At 42.0% G+C, this 23,622-nt stretch overlaps 1 protein-coding gene across 2 annotated transcripts in view; it reads left to right on the top strand.

Moving 5' to 3' along the window:
- The window catches only part of STX2 (syntaxin 2), a 103,163-nt gene that overhangs the window by 25,046 nt on the left and 54,495 nt on the right, over nt 1-23,622 (top strand). For both annotated transcript variants that reach the window (XM_040347502.1, XM_040347496.1), the window contains exons 2-3: nt 2,085-2,162; nt 13,858-13,957. In XM_040347502.1, coding sequence (XP_040203436.1) covers nt 2,085-2,162; nt 13,858-13,957 — 178 coding nt within the window. The remainder of the gene's footprint in view (nt 1-2,084; nt 2,163-13,857; nt 13,958-23,622) is intronic.

Here is a 23,622-nt window from a genome sequence, read left to right as displayed (position 1 = left end):
TGAGATCTTTCCAACATCATTCAGTGCATGTATAGTGTATGAGCACATCCCTATCCGCAACACAGAAAGAAAGAGCCGGGACATGATGCTTCTGCTCAGTTATTAATGGCAGAATCTTTTAGATTTTTCTTGTTTATCCCACAGACTGAATGAGAGAAACGTATGTGTGTATGGCTGGCATTAATCTGGTGACAGCCTTATAATTTTGTATTACGCTCACTTCCTATCACTGTGGCCAGGAATAAGGGCTAATTCACACTGTTATAACACATGATAAAACGTCTGTCACCACAGGGCCACACAGGAAACCATTGTTTCCTATGTGTCCCATTCACACTGCAACGCAGCCTAGTGCTGCGCTACAATGTAGACACACTGCATTTTATCGCAGCACAGCAGCTCAAATCTTGCTTCAATGTCAGGCAGCGCAGCATGCTGACAGACATTGCAGTGAATGAATTGTACATTTTATACACTTTAAATAAAGCTTGTACAAAACGAAAAAAAGTGTGCAGTGTGATGCGATCAATCGTGCACCATACTTCCCCCTACCACAGCTAACAACTCTGAGCGGCTGGATCGGAAAATCTCTCCTGCCACTGCATTGCAGTTTGCATTGACCCTAATAGAGGAGACATTACTACTGTATCCAAAACAATACTTTACATACACTTTAATAACGAAAATGTTATTACATGTTTGTACATCTGCTAGAAATATAATAGAATTTCTCAAGGAGAGACAATCCATTGTTCATAGCCACTAATCAGATCTTTCATTTATGAACTAAAAGGAAGAATCTAGGGCCAGATTCAGGTAGAAGTGCGGCGGCGTAATGTATCGTAGATACGTTACACCGCCGCAAGTTTTCATCGCAAGTGCCTGATTCACAGAGCACTTGCAAAAAAAACCTACGCCGGCGGCCTCCGACGTAAGCCCGCGTAATTTAAATGGGTGTGTGCCATTTAAATTAGGCGCGCTCCCGCGCCGCACCTACTGTGCATGCTCCGTTTCGAAATTCCGGCCGTGCTTTGCGCGAAGTGACGTCATTTTTTCGAACGGCGACGTGCGTAGCGTACATCCGTATTCCCGGACGTCTTACGCAAACTACGTGAATTTTTAAATTTCGACGCGAGAACGACGGCCATACTTTATACAGCACATACGTGTGCTGTGTAAAGTTAAGGCACCCAAAACGACGACTAACTTTGCGACGGGTAACTAGAATAGCGGCGACGTAGCGAACGCGAAAAACCGTTGTGGATCGCCGTAACTCCTAATTTGCATACCCGACGCTGGTTTACGACGCAAACTCCCCCCAGCGGCGGCCGCGGTATTGCATCCTAAGATCCGACAGTGTAAAACAATTACACCTGTCGGATCTAAGGGATATCTATGCGTAACTGATTCTATGAATCAGTCGCATAGATACTCTGAGAAATACGACGGAGTATCTGAGATACTCCGTCGTATCTCGGCTGTGAATCTGGCCCCTAGTCTGTTTCATGAGACTATATTTTTAACCTTCAATGCAGAGAAAGCTGCGATTTATGATTGTCCTCAAGTTAAGAGATGCAGTATTTTGGATGGAAGTGTGAAGTGACGCCCACAATCATTGGACAGCTCATTTAGAGCCGTAACTTTTATGCTCTCAGGGCCTTGTGTAAGGATTTGAACTTGTAAGAAAACTCCCTGGAGCTTGAAATGTATGGAATGCATAAGACTTGACCTGTTTATTTTAGTGTTGCATGAAGGTATTGAGAATCCTCTTAAATTCTGATATCAGGTCAGTCGTACAAGACCATTGTAATGGCTTTTTCTTTTTTAAAAGAATACCACTTTCTGAAATGTGATCTGGTGGGTATTTGTGACCTGACTGTATTCATCACTTGGAGTTCTCATAATGCAGCATGGTAATTGGGATACACCTTTCTTGTAATTTTTGGCCTTTTTATTAAATTTTTTTGAGGCTTTTCCTTGTATATTTGTTGTCCTGGGAAATTGTAATAAACATATGTCTTATTTTATTGATGTTCCATAAGCAATCTAATCATTTTTTTCCCATTCATTCTTTGTGCACACAGGCTAAGGGGGAAGGCGAAGATGGGGACACAGTGGTTATTGTGCAAAAAGAACAATTTATGGATGACTTCTTCCTTCAGGTAAGACATTTTACATTTTTAAATAAAGGGCCTCTTCACAATGTCATTGCTTTGTTTTTGTAAATTAAAAAAATAAATAAATGTAATAAATCAGTAGTGGTGTTCTTAAAATAGCTGAGGAAGTCAAATTCTCCATCTAGTCTTTAGGCTCGTTTATCCGGTATTCCAAAAGTTCAGGGCTGGAACAGGAAATATTGTTTGCTTCATTTGACATGTGTTTCCTCTAGAGATAATTGTATGAAGATGAGATATAATAGAAGAACCGACGGTTGAGAAACCGTTTGTTAGAAATGAGATATTAGATACACTAAAAGGCATTTTAAAGGTGTTCTCCATAGTAATGACAAAATGACAGTGGTTGTCTGCATGGCTGTGTGATTGGGACTAGTATCTAAGGATGGACATTTATCCTGAATAAATGAGAAAGTTCTGCCTAAAGGGGTTGTAAAGGTACAGTTTTTTTATTTTTTCCTAAATAGCTTCCTTTACCTTAGTGCAGTCGTCCTTCGATTTTGCTTTTAAAGCGGAGTTCCGGCCACAATTTCACTTTTTAAATATAAATACCCCTGTAATACACAAGCTTAATGTATTCTAGTAAAGTTAGTCTGTAAACTAAGGTCCGTTTTGTTAGGTTGTTACAGCATTTAGACACTTTATAAAATAGAAATTGACTGGGGCCATCTTAAGTGTGGGCATCATGAAGCCAGACTGTATGACTTCCTGGATTTCAGCCTTGCAGATCTCGCACATGCTCAGTGCTGCACAAGCAGTGTAATAGGTTTCAGATCAGGTTTCAGCACCTGTACTGTCCAAGTCACATGATTCTTCTAGACTGGGGAGTGCACAGACTCCTGGAAAGTTACTCCCACTACATTCCCAGGAGTCTGTGCGGTGTAGCTTAGGAAGCTTAAGCACCTAGGTGCAGGAAGAGGGAAGATTAACTATTCTGCCTAGCAACAACACTTTGAAGGCATCTAAAAAAATGTTTTTTTTTTCTTAAAGGACTAATGACATTTTTTTTTTTAAAACTACTGATGTAATGTTATATTTATGGGTGGAACTCCACTTTTAAATGTCATTATTTCTTCTGAGAAATCCTCACTTCCTGTTCTTCTGTCTGTAACTACACACCGTAATGCAAGGCTTTCTCTCTGGTGTAGTGTCATGCTCACCCCCTCCCTTGGACTACAGGAGAGTCAGGACGCCCACTAACACACAGCTCCTTTCTCTATCTGCAACGTAGAGTGTGTCCTGACTCTCCTGTAGTCCAAGGGAGGGGGCGAGCACGACACTCCACACCAGGGAGAGAGCCTTGCATTACTGTGTGTAGTTAGACAGAAGAACAGGAAGTGAGGATTTCTCAGAAGAAATGAGGACATTTAAAAGCAAAATAGAAGGATGAGGTAAGTGAAGGAGGACTGCATTAACCACTTCAGCCCCGGAACATATTGCTTGGTAATGACTGGGCCACCGGGCACTGCGTCGCTTTAACTGTCAATTGCGCGGTCGTGCGACGTGGCTCCCAAACAAAATTGGCGTCCTTTTTTTCCCACTAATAGAGCTTTCTTTTGGTAGTTTTTGATCACCTCCGCGGATTTTAGTTTTTGCGCTATAAATGAAAATAGAGCGACAATTTTGAAAAAAAATATTTTTTGCTATAATAAATATCCCCCAAAAATATATAAAAAAAAAAAATGTCCTCAGTTTGGGCCGATACGTATTCTTCTACATATTTTTCGTAAAAAAAAATTGCAATAAGCGTTTATTGATTGGTTTGCGCAAAAGTTATAGCATTTACAAAATAGGGGGTAGTTTTATGGCATTTTTATTAATATATATATTTTTTTACTAGTAATGGCGGCGATCAGCGATTTTTATCGGTACTGCGATATTATGGCGGACACTTTTGACACATTTTTGGGACCATTGGCATTTTTATAGTGATCAGTACTATAAAAATGCATTTATTACTATAAAAATGCCACTGGCAGTGAAGGGGTTAACACTAGGGGGCGAGGAAGGGGTTAATTATGTTCCCTGGGTGTGTTCTAACTGAAGGGTGGGTGGGACTGACGTTTGTATGAACAGACGATGGGTCATTTCCCCCCTGACAGGACCGGGAGCTGTGTGTTTACACACACAGCTCCTGGTTCTCGCTCTGTAACAAGCGATCGCAGGTGCACGCGCGTCGGGTTTAGGGGCGAGCGGGGAGCACACGCGCCCCTAGTGGCTGATTCGCGAGGTGACGTAGATCTACGTGACCTCACGCAGGGGAGCCGTCCTGCCGCCGTATAACTGCGGCGGCTGTTTGGCAAGTAGTTAAGGTAAAGGAAGCCATTTAGGAAAATTGTACCTTTTACAACCCCTTTAACTCATGAGGAGGATGCATATTACCGCTTAGCTATTATATAAAAAGGCAAGCCACATTGCTGTATGTAGTGTTGTTCCTGTACCAGCGACTTGCATTGAGCACTTTGGCTAGCCAGTTAAAATTAACTGGTATTTTTGAATTTGAAGACCATACTGTAGATGGGTCTAATTAACTAGACTATTTAGACTGAATCAGGAGTTTCACAAGAAATATAAATATCTGTGCTTATTGGAGCATTTATAAATGTGGATTTGACCAGGATGAAGTTGGTTGTTCTTGTATATCATTTTGATTTTAAAACATGTTTCTCCATTGTACATCATAAGATATTTGAAGAAATTAAACTCTGATCAGACATTGCCATGGCAGTGGTGTACATCAATCACCAGGGAGGCACCAGAAGTCAAACTGCTTAGGAGGAGGTGGATCTGACTGTCTTGGGTCGATATTCCTGCTTCCACCCAGTCTGCCATGCACAATCCCCAGAGTGGGAAAACTGACAGGCAGACTTTCTTTAGCCATTAACAGTTGAATCCAGGGTAATAGGCCTTAGGGCAGTGGTTCTCAACCTTACTAGTGCCGTGACCCCTTGATAAAATTTCCCAAGTTGTGGGGACCCCTAACAGTAAAATTATTTTTGTAGCGTGGCACTCCCTGAGTCCCCTCCACTCGTACAGTATTAAAACCTCATATGGTAAATTTTAGGATGTACCACTCTTTCTTTGTTCTCTTTTCTTTCCCTTGTATCTCTCTCTATCCTAATTTCTTATTTTTTTCACCCATCCCTCTTTTTCTCTTTCTTCCTCACCCTTTTTTTTCCCCTCCCTTCCATGTATTCTCTATTTTTATTCCTTCTTTTACTCATTGGTGCGGGGGAACGGGATACGTGGCAATGCTGGGGGGAGTTCTGTTCAGCCAACATAGATGCTCCTTGATCAAAGTCATCTGCTGATCTGAGAACTGTAGTGGGGATTTTTAATGGCAACTATAATCACAGGTAGTATTACTCACTGTGTCTCTGACTTTGTGGTGTCTCGTAGCAGTGACACTATGCTGAAATCGGGTCTCCTCCAGCCCCTCCCACCTCACATTCCTTACCAGTCAACTTACCTCTAGTCACTGCCCCCAAGCCATGCTGTGAACTGAATGTGCGGCTGTGAAGAGGCTGAGTGGGTGGCCGTGGGCTCCAGGAACAGCCCAGCTGGGCGGCCACAGGCTCCAGGAACAGCCCAGCTGGGCGGCCACAGGCTCCAGGGCAGCCGAAAAACAGTTGGGAGAGTGGTGCGGGAACAGCCCAGGATTCAGTGACCCCTGGCAAGTCATCATTTGACCCCTGAGGGGGTCCCGACCCCCAGGTTGAGAACCACTGCCTTAGGGGATTGTACCTGAGCCAGTCTGAAATATTGCTTTGAGCACTGAATAGACTCTCACCTTGGCATATGAAACCTCCTATTTATTGAGTTAGTCTGTGATGGTCTTGCTCAAAGCTGATGGCTCCAGGAGCGCTGTAAAAGTCTCTCTCCACAGGGTGTCTGATTTCCTGCCTTTCTCTAGTCCTTTTTTTTTTTTACTCCTACCTATCTACAGAGTAGTGATTTGCCATTGTCTGTTTTGTGTGGGCAAGTCCTTTTAGAGTTTGTAGATCATGGGAGTTACAAAGGAGCACCTTCAGGCTGGGTTCACATTTGTGCGGCGGCGGGTTCGTGCCTGGGTTCCGGTGTGCGTCCACAGGTTCAGATGTGAATTCAGGTCCAAATTTTTTGCCTGAAGTCGCATCTGAACTGGACCCAAACGTGCACAGGACCCATTTGCAATCCACTCCGCACAGTTGGTGTTTGAGTATGCTTTTGCGTCTTATATGCTTTTTGAAGCGCAGGGGAAGACCCCACCCTCCTCCTCTTCTGTGGAATTGCATCAGGATGAGACGCTTTTGGCTGAGATCCCATCAAAGCAAAAGGATGCCACTGCAACCCTTATTGATGTGGTATGCTCATGTTTAGAATTATAGCAGCCTCAGTCTGCTTCAAGGTTTGCCATATGGGTTCCCTACAGTTGCCCAAACCTGCTAAGACCCTTTCAGTCCACTTGCTCTTAGAGCCTGTCTTGTACAGTGGCTGGCCTTAGCCTGAAAAGTTGTTTGTTCTGCCTAAACTTTTTACTTGGCAATATCCTAATGAGGAAAGTTTCCTGCAGAAAAGGATAGTTCCTGTGGAGGGACCCACCCATTATGATGGTCCAAGTGGAGGACAATATTGGTCTGGTGGACAAGAGATTAAAAATGGTCTTTTAAAGGCTTTTTTTCCTTGGCAGGTCCTGCCATGCAACTGATTGCCTTATTGGTTATCATGCAGACCTGTCTTAACTAAATGCATTGAATGAGACCCTAGTGCCATCTTAACCAATCCTTCCATACACCACCTTTTATCTGTGGTCTTACCCTACTGTATGAATGCTCAATATTTCCCCATTTTCTGGAATGAACTGCTTATTTGTCCATATGCAGAGGGTCCTTTTGGCACAAATGCTGGTCAGCTGAACTCCTACACAAGAAGCATGTCCTGCTCTTTTGAGGGAGTAAATTTGTTTAGTCCCTCCTTGGACAAAGAGATTACAGGAAGTAAAAGTACTCCCTCTTCCTTCCCGAGAAAAATTCTATTCCTGAGACTAGGAAGAGTTCCTTTGTCATTATTTGGTGTCCAGCTAAAAGTCTTAAAGAGGTTGTAAAGGTTTGTGTTTTGCATTAAGGTGAAAAAACACCAGCCCCCCCCCCCCCCCCCCCCCGGTTTTTTCTTGCCTGAGCCTGTTCACCTGCTCGGCTTGTACCCGGGTTCCTCTTCTCCACTGAGTTTCCGTGTTCATTGGATAGATTGATAGCAGCGCAGCCATTGGCTCCTGCTGCTTTCAATCAAATCCAATGACGTGGCTGTCGGGGGGTGTGGGGGCTGTCACAGAGTCGTACAATCGGCATCTATGGACGCAGAGTGTATGACACGGGAGTGCACCCGCAAGGTAACCCCCTCGGGAGAGAGCTTCTCAGAGGGGGCTAGCTATTGTGGGGAGGAGCAGAGAGAGCCGCCGTGGGACCCCAGGACAGGAGGATCGGGGCCCCTCTGCAAAACGAACTGCACAGTGGAGGTAAGTATGACATGGTTGGTTATTTACAAAAAAAAAATATTAACCTTTACAACCACTATAAGTCTGGAACACCCTTTCATTAGAAGACTTGGATAATTTAGCCAGTAATGTTTTGCTCCAAGCCCACTTTCCTAAATAAGGGCAAAGGGGAAAGGCTCTTTGGCCTTTTTGGCAATGTGGTCCCAAAAAATCTACAGTGTTTTAGGTTCAGAGTATCTTTTCTACAAACTGAAGTTTAGGATTCCTCCCCTCTTAATGCTTTCAAATTTGCCTCAATTCCTGATTGACCAATATATTACAAAGGTGTGTTATGGTTTACATTTTCAGAAGAAAGGTAGAGTAAAACTGCCATCCGCTGACTGAACACACAGAGTGATTTCAAGAGTAGGAAAAGAATAGGAGGAGAAGGGGAGATGTTGGTACAATCGGGTTCTGTGATTGTTGTGTGCGAAGCTCTGTTAAAAGTAATGAGACTTGGGATTCAGAGATGGGGGGACTGGGTTCCCATCTAGAGTCTATAACATATTTTTGTTGCCAGGTTCGGAGACACTGGGGACAATTGCAGTGTATGTTTTACTGACCCCTGGGATCAGTTCCACCTGATTTATGCCTTTCCGCCTCTCCAGGTTGCCCTCGTCTGCTTCCAGGATCAAAATGCAGGGCATTCTTGTGATTTTCATTGCACCAGGCCCAGGAGGACACCTAGCAGAACTCTTCACGTGCCCTTCCAGATCATCCAAACCACCTGTCCCTGCGGGCAGTCCACCCCACCATTCTGCTTCCCAGTCACTAACTATAATGGCATGGCTGTTAAAACCCAAGTTCTGAGATTCAGGGGCCTTTCCAATTCGGCCATTCCTACCCTCCTGAATGCTTATTTACACTGCTGCTGCTAAACGGACGTTAAGGCTGCATTCACACCTAGGCGTAGGCGATTTGCAGCGTTTTTTACCGCGATTTGCAGCAACAAATTGCTGTGTTTTTTCCCCGCGGTTTTGTACAGGTCATTGGCATCAATGTAAAACGCCCAAGCCGCCCGATTCGCGCGTCAAAATAGGGTCCGGGACTTGTTTGAAATTCAGGCGTTTGGCGTTTTGCGTTGGAGATGTGAACCATCTCCATAGAGAATAATGTTATTTTTCCCCTCTAGCGTCTTTGAGCGTCGTGCTTCAGGCGACAAAACGCTCAGGTGCGAATGCAGCCTTAGGAGCAGTTGGGCATTTTTTTTCAACTGCTCCTGGAATCTCCTTTATCTTGTCAGTACATGTACACAGGGTTGTTTCTTGGCAGTTGAGTGTAGAGGCTTTTTTTTGGAATGAAAATAAATGGGCTTTGAAGCGGAGTTTAGAGGCATTTCAAGCGACAAACGCTTCTAAATCTAGTAACTCGCGTTTAACCGGATTTCGTTTACAGGCATTTTTCATTTTTGGTTATTTAACCACTTCAATACCAGGCATTTTCATCCCCTTCCTGCCCAGGCCAATTTTCAGCACTGTAACATTTTGAATGACAATTGCACGTGTCATGCAACAATGTACCCATGTGAAATTTTGATAATTTTTTCCCCCCACAAATAGAGCTTTCTGTTGGTGGTATTTGATCATCTCTGCGGTTTTAATTTTTTGTGCTGTAAACAAAAAAAAGGCCAACAATTTTGAAAAAAAAACAAGTTTTTTTTACTTTTTGCTATAATAAATATCCCAATAAAAAAAAAAAAAAAGAATTTTTTTTTCCTTCGCTTAGGCCGATATGTATTCTTCTACATATTTTTGGTAAACAAATCACAATAAGTGTACATTGGTTGGTTTGCGCAAAAGTTATAGCCTCTACAAAATGGGGGATAGATTTATGGCATTTCTATTATTATTATTATTATTATTATTATATATTTTTTTACTAGTAATGGCGACTATCTGCATTTTTGTCAGGAATGTGATATTGCGACGGGCAGATCGGACATTTTTGACACTTTTTGGACTATTTCCAATTATACAGCGTTATAAATATGCACTAATTATTGTATAAATGTCACTGGCAGGGAAGGGGTTAACACTAGGGGGTGATCAAGGGGTTAAATGTGTTCCCTAGGGAGTGATTCTAGCTGTGGGGGGGAGGGGACTGACTGACTGGGGGAAGTGAACCCCTATATACATGGAACACACAATCGGTCTCTTCTCCACTGAAAGGACATGGCTCTGTGTGTTTACACACACAGAGCCATGCCCCTGCTCTGTGACGAGCAATCGCGGTTGCCTGGCGGACATTGTGGCTGCCAGGCAATGGGCTCAGCTACCGAGTGATGTGGCAGGCTCGCACTCCATAGAGGCTGAGAAGCCGATGACGGCTGCACAAGATGGCAGAGCAACCTTGCGGCCTCCTCTGATGCCAGTTTTGGGTGAAAGGTGCTACAGGCTGCTCTCTGAGTTCTGTGGACCCATTTGTCACATAGGCCTGTTAGTTTGCTGTATTGCCCATCCCTTTGCTGGTTTGCTTTTAGACATCTAATGGTTTAGGTCCGATCCTTTGTCCTGTACTGTATGACCAATTGAATTTTTGACTTTACCAGTAAAATCTGCTTCTTGGAGAGCAGTACAGGACATCTGTCCCTCCCCTCCCTTATGTTCTAAGATCCTTCTGGCGCTTGCAATAAAACTAATGCCGCGTACACACTACCGTTTTTCTTGTTGTAAAAAAAAATTACGTTTTTTTTTTTTAATGTCATTAAAAACGATCGTGTGTGGGCTTCAGAGCATTTTTCGGGTTCTGAAAAACGCGCAATTTTTTTTCTAACATGCTCTATTTTTTCACAACATTTTTAACGTTGTTTTTCGGGTTGTAATAAATGTTATGAGACGGGAGCGCTCGTTCTGGTAAAACTACCATTCGTAATGGAGTAAGCACATTCATCACGCTGTGACAGACAGAAAAGCGCAAATCGTCTTTTACTAACACAAAATCGGCTAAAGCAGCCCAAAGGGTGGCGTCATCTGAATGGAACTTCCCCTTTATAGTGCCGTCATACGTGTTGTAAGTCACCGCGCTTTGCTAGAGCATTTTTTCCCCACGATCGTGTGTAGGCAAAATCGTTTTAATGATCAAGTTGAAAAAAAAACTTCGGTTTTTCTAGAGCCTGAAAAACTGTTTTTTTTTACAACCCGAACAATGATCGTGTGTATGCGGCATTAGGCTTTGATTGGCCTGGAACGTGTTCTATAGTGTATGTCCCTGCAGATTTATTTTTTACCGGTGTCTCTTCACCTGAAGATAGCTGGCTATATACTAGTAGAGTTTCAAACAAAACATACATTCAGTACAGCTGAGGACTGTTGTTTGAAAGTACTTCAAAATTTTGTTTGCTTTTAACATTCGATTTTTGAAGTGAATAGACTTTCTCAAATAAAAACCACATTCACTGTTAAACCTGTTAATTCTAGAAAAAAATTCTATCCTGCTCCTTCAAATTTTTTCATCGCCTGTGGTCGAAAGCCAAAATCGTTTTGACCCCAGGGACAATTAAATTGAATGACCATTCTTAAATTGAAACCTTTTATATGATAACGAGACTGATGTATTTAGCTAGAAAACTTATTGCGCGATGCTGGATGGCATCTGTGGTTCCCACGGGGAAGCAATGGATCACTTATGTTGCCTGCCTATTGCTTAGAAAACGTTTGGCCTATAGCCGTAGGAAGGCAGTGGGTAAATTCAACTGTATGTGGCAACCTTGGTTGTGAGATCCGAGCCTTGTGCCACCAAAATTGGTGATGGATAGACTTCTTACTTAGAGATTTGATGGCAAGGGGGGGAGGGGGGGAGTGGGAAATTACAGTTTGAAAGTGTTAATGGTTGTGTACTAAACCTGGGAGAGCCTAGGGTTTGAAGAAAAGAGTTGTCTAAGATTTAGAGCAGGGATATGCAATTAGCGGACCTCCAGATGTTGTAAAACTACAAATCCCATCTTGCCTCTGCCTCTGGGTGTCATGCTCGTGGCTGTCAGTCTTGCTATGCCTCATGGGATTTGTAGTTCTGCAACAGCTGGAGGTCCGCTAATTGCCTATCCCCGATTTAGAGGGTCTTGCGTGCGTTGGTAGTAGGGCCGAAACAATTAATCGATCGACAACTAATCGATAATGAAAATTGTAATCGATTAATTTTATAATCGATTAATCGGCCAGTAACATAATGGGGTTAAAACAAAAATTAGCCCTTTTATAGTACAAAAAAGCAAATCGCTACTGTAAATATTACTTTCACTGTCCCACAGTAAAAAAATGAACCCCTTACAGTAGCGATTATTTGCTCTTTTTGTACTTATTTGTTTTTTTTAACCCCATTATGTTACTAAACATCTCAGGCCTGGGGTCACACCTCTGTTTTTTGGTGCTTTTTGCAGAAACACACTACAGTTCATTTACATGTTTTCCTATGGGACACATTCACATCCATGATTTTTTTTTCAGCTGCTGCGTATTTGGAAAGGGCTAGGACTTTTTAACGCAAAACGGTGCCATTTTGTTTTTTTTGGTTCAATACACTTCAATGGAAAAGCTGCAGAATAGCATGTAATGTGTTTTTGCGGCAATTTGTGTTTTGTAATCTGCCCAACAACAAATTGGCCCCAAAAAAATTTAAAAATGCTCTTTTTTTTTTTTTTTTTTTTTTTTTAAGGCCATTATCCGATTAATTGAAACAATCGGCCAACTAATCAATTATGAAAATAATCATTAGTTGCAGCCCTAGTTGGTAGTTTTGGGGTTAGAAAAATGAAAGGGGATGGGAGAAAAGAAAAAAAAAAGAAAAGTCATAGTTGCAATATATATTGATACTGTTAAATTATATGAAATTATTTCTATGTTTTTATGGTATGCTATGTATGGTATGTCTAAATGCATTTATGATCATATGTATCATTTGAGCAATTGCATAATATAAACAAAAGATTGGATTTAAAATGAAACCTTTTGAATGAAATTCTACTAGTGTATGGTTAAAGACTAAAGAACTGAAATAGTTTTACTGGTCAAAAATCGATATCGTACAGTGTAGAACACAAGCAAAGTATTGAAAGACCCTAGGCTCGTACCTTCAGGTGATTGCACACTGTCATAGCTTTTGAGGATGTGTCCTTTTGGGTGTCTTTCCTATAACCCCAATCTGAGTCCTAAGTTTGATAATGTCCTAAGGTGATGGACTTCTTCATGGACAAATTACATTTTTTTTTTTTTTTTTTTTTCAATCAACTGCTCACTGTGTTCTTATGCCACAAATCGAAGCCGCGCATCTGGATTAGCACAACCTTGGTAAACCTCGGGAGTCGTACCTGCAACTCACACTGTGGGGACAGCTTGTAATGTTGCTTTGGGCACTAGATCCTGCATGGATTTGTACAGATCACTGTACGCAAACACGTAGCTGATTTTTTTTTTTTTTTTATATCTACCCACTGAGGATTGTTTCCCTTCTATCCTGTCCAGGGTGCAAGAGGAGAGATCTTTAACATGGGGGGGGGGGAGGAATATCGCCTACAACAGTTGTGTATTTTTTTTTTTTTTAATCACATAAATTTTATTTCATTTTTTTTTTTTTGTTCATATTCAACAAACACATGGCATCACAAAACATTCCCATCAAATACCCCAGTTAAACAAAACAAACAAAAATCGAAATATTTAAGCACACCAGATATTTAAGTCCATCAGTCAAATCCCTCCATCACTTCACTTCACTTTTAACAGTTGTCACAGCAGTGGATGTCTCCTTTGGGATATTTACTCTTTTTCCCCTGACTTCCTGTCATAGTGACAATGGGCAACCAATTGGAGTAAATATCCCAATGCAGCACCGACAACCCTACAGGGCAAGAGGGCTAACAGTGTTGTACAGTAGGAGAATGCAATATTTTGCTGGATGAGAGAAGCGTAATAATGAACATGCATTTCCTCTTTGACACTTAGAAGCTATTTATTATTAATGTTGCTAATGGTTCTCCTCTATGAAGCTGCTTGCTATTGTACAAAAATACAGTATGTTTGTAATTCTTTAGCATGACGGCCTAATAAATTACTGTTTTGTCAGTTTTATTGTACTTCCTCCTCTCTACCCTAATAGTTTATCCTCAATGTTATCTTGTACAAAGAAGTTATTTTATTCTATTTCTTTTTGCCATTTTATATTTTTTTCACCTTTTAGGTAGAAGAAATAAGGAACTGCATTGCTAAAATATCTGAAAATGTAGAAGCGGTGAAAAAGAAGCACAGCACGATTTTATCTGCGCCAAACCCAGAAGACAGTAAGCTACCAAGTTCAATATAAATAAATCTGATTTATATGTAAATACGTAATTTTTATTGAACCCTTATTCCATATTTGCAGTGTCTTCCACAGACCCTTTGCCAAACATCCAATGGAATTTGAAAGTGTTTTTTTTTTTTTTTTTGTGAACCAGCCTTGTAATCGTTGTCTCTTGGATGGTTTTTCTCATATTGGCTGTGGTTTGTTGCAGCTCCCTCTGTTATTATCCCATTTATAAATAGATTCTTTTTTTTTTTAAATAGTTACTGGTTTCAGTTGGGATATGAATTTATAACCTAGCCCTGAATTATTCTCCTCCTGGAGTTATTCAAGGGTTCAGTAAAACCAGGGGAGCTGGGGTTGTGCTGGCCAGCATTACCCAGCACAGCCCCAATGCATGGCAAGGTAAAAACATAACATTTATCTTCATGATACCACACTTACCCGTATTTTCCGGCGTATAAGAAGACTTTCTAACCCCTTAAAATCTTCTTAAGTCGGGGGTCGTCTTATACGCCGGTAACCTAACATCTTACCTTACCAGAATCGCGGCCGTACGATTTTTCAAAAGCCGCGCCTCCGACGTCTTCTGTTCCGTGATAGTCCCAGGAGGCACTGTGTTCAGTGTCCGCCTATCTCGGAGGGCCTCTCGTCCTGTGTTTAGTGTCCGCCTATCACGGAGGCCCTCTCGTCCGAGGACGAGAGGGCATCTGTGATAGGTGAACACTGAACACCGTGCCTCTTGGGAAGCTGAATGTTCCGCCTATCACGGAACAGAAGACGTCGGAGGCGCGGCTTTTGAAAAATCGTAAGGCCGCGATTCTGGGAAGGTAAGATGTTAGGTTACCGGCGTATAAGACGACCCCCGACTTAAGAAGATTTTAAGGGGTAAGGTAAGATGTTGGGTTACACGGCCGCGATTCGCATGGGATAAGGTTGGGGCACGGTCTGGTCATGTAATGGGGCACGGTCTGGTCATGTAATGGGGCACGGTCTGGTCATGTAATGGGGCACGGTCTGGTCATGTAATGGGGCACGGTCTGGTCATGTAATGGGGCACGGTCTGGTCATGTAATGGGGCACGGTCTGGTCATGTAATGGGGCACGGTCTGGTCATGTAATGGGGCACAGTCTGGCATGTAATGGTGGCACCGTGAGGTGAGGCATGACTAGTAGGAAAGGGTGTAGTCTTATACGGTGAGTATATCCCAAAACCAACATTTTGGCTGGAAAATTAGGGGGTCGTCTTATACGCCCGAAAATACGGTATACATTTTTTTTTTAAGCTGACCTCAGCCAATGCAGTTGAAAAAAAAATAGTTTCTGCCAATCAAAAAAAAAAAAAAAAAGTTATCATTAAATGGTCTTTTAAGCTGACATAGATCTAAATTTTTCCGGTTCAGCAGGGATTAGGCTGATTTACTATGTTCTGATGGTGGGGAAGTCTCCCCGCTGTCAAAATACAATAGCCTAGCATTGAGAATTCCCCCTTCCACATTGTGTGTGTGTGTGTGTGGATGGGAGAATCGAGAGTATATATAATAAATTCATATATAATTTAAAATATTCTAACCACCTGGTTGAACGAAAAAGAAACATGACTAATCCATGGGCTGCCTTACGTTACACAGCAGTTGCCGATAAAACCTCTGAAGATCAAGTCAAATTTTACACTTTCACAGCTGCTGTCTGGGGATTGCTTAAGAGCTGAGAGAGAGAGCACTAAAGAGCTTGCAACAACTGGTCTTTTTGGCGTCCACCCGGCAGTCACAGTTGTGATGTCATACCATATAATGCAGTACTATCAGTCCTGCATTGTAAATGAGATCGCTAAGGGCCTGGCCACAACCCACAGCGTTGAAGATAAGAGAAGTGCTGTCTGCCAGGAGAGCAAGGAACAAGATAAGTAAAAGGATTTTTGTCTGGTACACAAAGAAAAATGGGGATTGGGACCTGAAATGAGGTGCGTGCAAAACGGTTGGTAAATAGTAAATGCATGAATACACGTTGATGATTCATATGTATACATTAGTGGAATCGTAACAGTAAGTATAAAGGATAGTATTGAGAGCAAATATTTTATTAAAAAGCCTCCAACTAGTAATCCCTGCAAAGCTAAAGCATAATGGGTTACTATGCATCACATGAAACCAAAGCCTGCAATGTCCCCGATTTCCTCGCCTCCACAAAGCGTCCATCTCTGGCACTGTGACTGGCCGGAGCAGCGGTGACGTCACTCCCGCGCTGTGCGGGATCCCACACTTATGACATTATGCCATTCAGCAACGGCACGATCAGTGCGCTTTCGCCATAGACATCGGTTCATTATTTGTTGCAAATATCTCCTAAACCGTGTAGGTCTAGGAGATATTGCAAGCACCTACAGGTAAGCCTTGGGCCCCTTTCACACTGGGGCGGGAGGCGCGGTATAGCGCCGCTAAAATAGCAGCGCTATACCGTCGGAATTGCCGCGGGATTCGGCCACTAGCGGTGCACTATTAATCCCCACTATCGGCCGATAAGGGTTAATACCACCCGCAATGAGCTTCTGCAGAGGCGCATTGCGGGCGGTATTACCGTGGTTTACCATTGTTTTTAATGGGAAGGAGCGGTATACATACCGCTCCTCTCACCGCTTCAAAGATGCTGCTTGCAGGAGATTTTTTTCTCTCCTGCCAGCGCATCGCCTTAGTGTGAAAGCCCTCAGGCTTTCACATTGAGAAGGCTGGGCAGGAGTTTTTCAGGCGGTATTTAGGCGCTATTTTTAGCACTGTACCGCCTGAAAAACTCCTCAGTGTGAAAGGGGCCTTAATCTAGGCTTACCTGTAGGTGAAAGTTCTCACAGGGTTTACAACCATTTCATTCGTTAATGATTCAATTGGATCGTAACACACTTTAACATATGAATATTGGGTTAAAGTGATTGTAACGCTAAGTTTGGATGCAGTTCTTTTACTACAATCGTGCATTTATAGGTTTGATTTAATATATAATTTTTTGCTAATCGACCAACATAGCATTGCCACATTCACAGGAGCAGATGCTATGTGCGTAAAAATCGGCTAATAGTAAGACGCGTGGCGCTATGGCCAGTGAGCTGTCTGGGGATGTCTGCACCTTGAACTGTGGGAGTACTGCCCGTGAACACCAAGGCACATATGAGAGGACCTCATGAAAGTTGCTGATCTCCATTGTGTGGTCAATGGTGTAAGGCCCCTTTCACACAATCGGACCGTTCAGGTCCGCCTGTCGGTCCTATGGAGCGTCAGATGTCAGCAGAGACATGTCCGGTGTAATCATAATCCAGAGTATAGTGGAGCGAATTCCATGAAAAGTGCCATGCCTTTTTTAGATGCAGTTCTTTTACTACAATCATGCGTTTATATGTTTTGATTTTATATATAAAATGTTGCTAATCGTGTACCAACATTGTATTATTGAAATTCATCTATACAATCGGCTCTTAACACAATATATGTTTTATAGTTTATGATGCAATCAAATATTGACGCGTATGAATTGCTTTAATCATGAATTTTTTACAATCTGTTGATGAACCTGCTCTCACAGTACTACTATACTTTATACTTTCTGTGTTATGGTTTCACTTATGTATACATATGAAAATGCATTTACTATTTACCAACTGTTTTTTGCACACACCTCATTTAAAGTCCCAACCTCTTTAATCAGATTGAGGCACAAAGCCATGTGCTTCGTTTAAAGCCCCGAAAGCCTTTTTTCTTGTATTCTAGGCATTTGAAATGCAGGAGGAGCCCCATTACAGGGATGTTTTTTTCATATTGAGTTGAGCATTCAAGCAAGCTTCCATGAGTACCAAAATGAGAAGACGTTTTATTTTCCTTGTTATGTATGGTCATTTTTTATTTCAAGTGTAAAGAATCTGTGCTTCAAAAAAAAGATGTCAGTGTCATGCTTTTTATGTCATTACCCTGATATGTAGTATAAATAGTTCTAATTAAGATGGACTTTCACACTAGGGTATAGATGTGACGTGTTTGTCTGCCTCTGCAGCCCTGCTAAGAATATCTAAGGTGTGGCAGATGTGCTGTAAGATCATTCATGCCTGTGTTCAGGTGACATGATCAAGCAGGCTTCATTATCATTTCCCTTTGTTATCTATTTATGTCACTGCTCCTTTGAGACTCCTTTTACGTCTGTTTTTTGACTGCATACCTTATACTGGAAAGTTTTCCCGCTAAACGTGTTTCCTTCACAGCAAATGTATTTAAGCTCTATAGGATAGAGTGTATTTCCCTACTGTTAAAAAAGAATGTGGATCACATCAGTGGTAATGCTCACACTGTTAAAAAGCATCTATAATGTGTCTTTTATTTTATTTTTTAAACATTTCAATTCAATTGCAGCCAGTCATTATATTGTGATTAGCAAGTGAAAATAGATGGTTGCCTTTTTTTTTATTTATTTTTTGTGTCTCTTTTCAAAGCATGTCAGAAAGGCACTAAAGCTTGCATTTTTTCCAAGTATATTTGCATAAGCTTGTACAATTTTAAGGGCTTCTGCCAGAAGAACTAAAATGTAATATATTGCAGCTTGTCAATCTTGGGTATATTGCTTGCATTAATTTTTTTTTTTCCAGACTTTTTCACCTTATTAAATCAGTTTGTAATACATTCTGTCTTGGACATCTTTCATACTGAGGCGGTTTTCAGGCATTTTAGCGCTAGAAATGGCGCCTGTAAAGCGCCTCCCATTCATTTCGGTGTGACTTTTCACACTGGGGCAGTGCGCTTGTGGGACGTTGATCAAAGCCCTGCAAGCAACATCTTTGGGGCGGTTTGGGAGCACTGAAAATGAATGGGCAGCGAAAAGTGCTTTGCAACTCCTCTGGCCGCTAGCGGGGGGGTAAAAAGCAGCCTGCTAGCGATCGAAAAGCACTGCTTAAACAGCTGTAAACCACCGCTAAAACCAACAATGCTTTACCACTAACGTTTGGCGGACCCTATGTGAAAGGGCTCTTGGATACCCTCCTATTGCACTTGGTGCAGAAGGTTTTTTACCTTTAAGCGGAGTTCCACCCTAAATCTGGTGGTGAGAAAGTAACGCATTGCCACCTTGCTGGTCGTTCACATGTAAAGTTGGGGGGAGCGGCTGAGAGCAGCATGTGAGACATGCTTCTCTGTGTTCTGGGGAGGTGCTTTCTAAGGCGGGGGGGGGGGGGGGATGTTGCGCTGGAACACAAGACCCCTCTTTTCCTCACTGACAGATCACCGCTGCTCTGTGTCTCATGTGAAAGATCGATGTGTCACAGCACCCATAGCGGCCACCAGACCCACTGATTGGCTTCCGATGTCTCCAATCACATTAGAAGTGGCGCTCCGGCGGCACGTACGCGCCGCCTACACTGCGTGCACAAAAACCTGTACAGGTACTTGATTTTGCACAGCCGGGGCCACCCTGCCGTAGTATATGTACGTGGGCAGTCGGGAAGCGGTTAATACCCTGTTCTAGAATGGGTTGGGATGCCCACAAACACATTCAATGTTCTTGTCGGTGCATTGACCGTTCAAAATTTATCAAAATTTGACTGCTTTAGCAGGAACCAGCTGAAATTTGATCCATCTATGGACAGGGTGGTTGTACTGAAATTGATCTGTCCAACACCAGTACAACCCGCCTGTCTGTTTTTTTTTTTTTGTTGACCACTGCAGGTGGCTATAACAGCCATCAGTGATCATTGTATTCCGACAGCTGGGAAACCTCCACCACTGTCAGAATACAATAGGCGCAGCAGGAGGGATCACGTTTTGTATAAAATGCCTTGCATAGGAGCTACTTAAATAGCCAGTTATTAAAGACTTTCCAATTATTTGCTTCCACCCTCCCAACAAATATGATGTCCCCATAACCAAGAGAGTCAGTCCATAGAGAGCATCACTTTATTGACACAGTGATTTAGGATAATTGCTTGACTACGTGTGATACAGTAATGACCCTCTCAACCACCTTCAGACACCTGACCTCCTCCCTGTTCCAACATTCTTGCATTTCTATGTTTTTTAGGTCTATATGTATTATTACCTAGTGTGTATTCATACATTATATAATCCCAGTTGGGTCACATGTACAAAAAAAATAAAAATCCAATTTACTGTGGGAAGACTAGCTTGCATTACTCAATGTTGCGATAAATGTCAGCAGGAGGTAATGCTACTTCCAACCCCATGAAAAAAATCATGGCAGTCTGGGCCTAAAATAGAATGCCAAATGGAAGTATTCATCTAGGTAACACTTTACAGTGACAAACATATGGTAAATGGTCATAACAATATCCGTTATCAGTGTGGCACAATCAAGTTTAAACAAAAAAGAAATCTTTATAGTGGAAAAAGAAGATAATGTAAGTTCATGTTTAGCTTCGTGTTTTGCTGCCTTCTTTCAGCTCCTAATGTATAATATGCATTGACTTGTCATGTGGAACAACTGCTCTGGCTGTTCCTTTGTCCACTTTAATTTGCTGAAAAGGGAATTCTTTCTGTTCCAGCTTCAGGGGCCTTTTTTTTGTGAATGAGGGAGGCTGGATCCATAGGATATTATTATACAGGATTTATATAGCGCCAACAGTTTATTCAGCACTTTACAAGATGAGGGCAGACATTACAGTTTCAATACAGGAGGAATCAGAGGCCCTGCTCGTTGGAGCTTACAATCTAGGAGATGGTGGTGCCTCCTAGTCCAGTTTAAAATGAACAAACATGGTTCTCTGAAATGTATTCAATTTGCTGTGCTGTTAGGCCTATCTATGGTCATAATTTAATTATGGTCAAAATGTAATTTAAAATTTCAATTCTTTCTATCCTACTCCTATAAATCTGCTTAATCTTGAAGTTTGTAAACTTACTTTGTGAAGAATCCCACACATTTACTTGAATTGTGTGACAAATATTCACTATGCCTTTTGTGTAGGCACTGCTGTGTCATAGAGCCTGCCTTCTGAATGTGGGAGGAGGAGCTTTAAGAGGCGGAGTCAGTCTAGGAATCACTGCATGCATACAGCAAGGTACCATGGGTTAAGTAGTCGCTTTTACTTTAAAATTTGAAACAACAAAATAGAATCTGCAACGCATGGAAGGAATCCAGGAAGTTGTGGAAAGAGAACCAGCAGGCAGACAGCACTCACAACATGAAAAGAGTTTTTTCAAGTAAGCTTATTTTGGATTGTCAGAAATAACTATTTGTATTGCTATTACAATTCTAATATTATAAAATAAGTGTATGCTGTGACCATAGAACTTTAATTCTGCTCTCATCAACTTGGGACAAAACTGGACATGCCTTAGTAGTTTGGGTAGTATAAAAAAATATTACAACTGGACCCGTTTTCAGTTTCCTCTGTGACTAAGCACATTGTTTTGCTTATAAAAGATATCCAGTGACACCCAATGTGTGAATCAATGTGGGGGGTGAGTGGAACGGTGCTAACTATTCTTGCTTCTATAACCCCTTTGTATGTATAAGTGTATACCTTGCTTTTTCTGTCTGCTTTCTCCCTGTGGTTACAGCATATATTTTTAATTTTTATATATAAGCAATACAACAGGGATGCCCAACCTTTTGAAGAGCGAGGGCCACGTAAGTGACTTGGTAACCAGGTGAGGCCACAATGAGTGGAGGGGACACAAGTTAGTTTACGTCTGCCACTCCATAGAGGTGCATGGAGGTTCCCATTGAGCCGGACACATTGTGTGAAAGGAGCCTAAGGCTGCTTTCACACTGATGCACTGTGGTTTACCCACACGGCGGATGTAGTGCTGTGAGCCTGTGGCTTTCCTGGGTTTCCTGCACTTTGCCATAGACTTCTATTATATCCTGCAGGTGAAGTGCACTTTTTAAAAGCTCACCAAAACTGCAGAGAGCATTTAGTATTACTCCACCTGTGACAGGAGGCAGCGATTTACAGGAAGCATTGGCTTATGCAGCTCTTCTCTGCAGCTGCTTGCTTCATCTACCACCGGCACCTAGGATGGCAATAGCAACCTGCGATCTGTGCTTGTCGTCCCGCTATCCCAGAACAGGAGGTCGTGGGCCACATCAGAGGGCTCCATGGGCCGCATGTGGCCCCCTGGGCCACTGGTTGGACACCACTGCAATACAAGCAATAGTTATTTTTGACAATCCAATATAAGCTTACTTGAAAAAATACTCATGTTGTGAGTTGTTTTTATTATTACTGGTAATATAGTACCCGACAATGTTTTGCAGCTATATATATATATATATATATATATATATATATATATATATATATATATATATATATATATATATATATATATATATATCAGTCCCTGCCCTCAAGGAGCTTACAATCTAAGGTCCCTAACTCCCATTCATACATATGCATACTAGGGTTAATTTTGGCTATTAACCTACCAGCATGTCTTTAAAATGTGAGAGGAAACCAGAGTACTTGCAGGAAACCTATGAAAACACAGGGAGAACATGCAAACTCCATGCAGATGGTGTCATTGTTGAAAACCCCTCTGCCTGTCTGTTGGCCATCTATTTCCACAACTTCCTGGATTTCCTTCAAACTTTGGGCTACATATCTCATGGTACCTGAATTCTCAGTTTAAATACCTGAATGGTATTTGGCTCTTGATGTCTACTGTAAAGCAAATCCTAAGAGTGGGAAAGTGAGAAGCAGCACAATGAGCCCATCAGGTGTGCTGAAGTGCAAGGATTATACTGAGGGAGCAGAGTAATAGACGGATGAGCTCATCGGCGCACTGCTTCTCTTTTCACTGCCCAGTCATAGTTTCTGGCTGAAGATGATTCCTGTAAGTATAAGTGAAACTGCAGTGAATAAAGATTGTTTTTTTCCCCCTGCTGAACAGTGCTTTGCTGTATCACAGAGCTTTGTATATCTTTGGACTAGAAAGTACAAATCTTTTCAGTAAAGTAAAAGTATAACCGCTTTCTTTATATTTCATCTGTTTATTTGACTGTTAGTCTGGCATTGGGCTGTAAAGCTGATTGCTGCTCAGCAAAACCGAGTTTGTCTGTTCAGCTATTTGCATGAATCCTTGTATTTTTATAAATTAATATAACGCTTACCCTGATTGGTTAAAGTGGAGATTATGACATCTGCCACCTCATTGCCAATGAGAGACTGTGTGTTCATTGAGGAAAATGCAAAGCTTCCTGCAAATGGCTAAGCAGCATTCGGCCCAGCTTGATTTTGTTCTTGTATTGGAAAGTTCTTGTTGCAGAGCTGGAAACACAGCGCTGTATACTGTATATAGCTGATTCCACATACAGTTATACAAGGCCCACAGCCTTTGCACCTGTTGGTGAAGTAAATGTGTTTTGACCAGCTTGATTCAAACCAACTTCTTAAAGGGATTGAAAAGGTACAATTTTTTTTTTCCTAAATAGTTTCCTTTACCTTAGTGTAGTCCTCCTTCACTTACCTCATCCTTCGATTTTTATTTTAAATGTCCTTATTTCTTCTGAGAAATCCTCACTTCCTGTTCTTCTGTCTGTAACTCCACACAGTAATGCGAGGCTTTCTTCCTGGTGTGGAGTGTCGTGCTCGCCCCCTCCCTTGGACTAAAGTAGAGTCAGTATGCCCACTAACACACAGCTCCTTTCTCTATCTGCAATGTAGAGAGCGTCCTG

The sequence above is a fragment of the Rana temporaria genome, chromosome 1 (genome assembly GCF_905171775.1).
Source record: "Rana temporaria chromosome 1, aRanTem1.1, whole genome shotgun sequence".
NCBI classification, from domain to species: domain Eukaryota; kingdom Metazoa; phylum Chordata; class Amphibia; order Anura; family Ranidae; genus Rana; species Rana temporaria.
The sequence above is the reverse complement of the archived record's forward strand: the minus strand, read 5'-3'. Positions and strand labels throughout refer to the sequence as shown.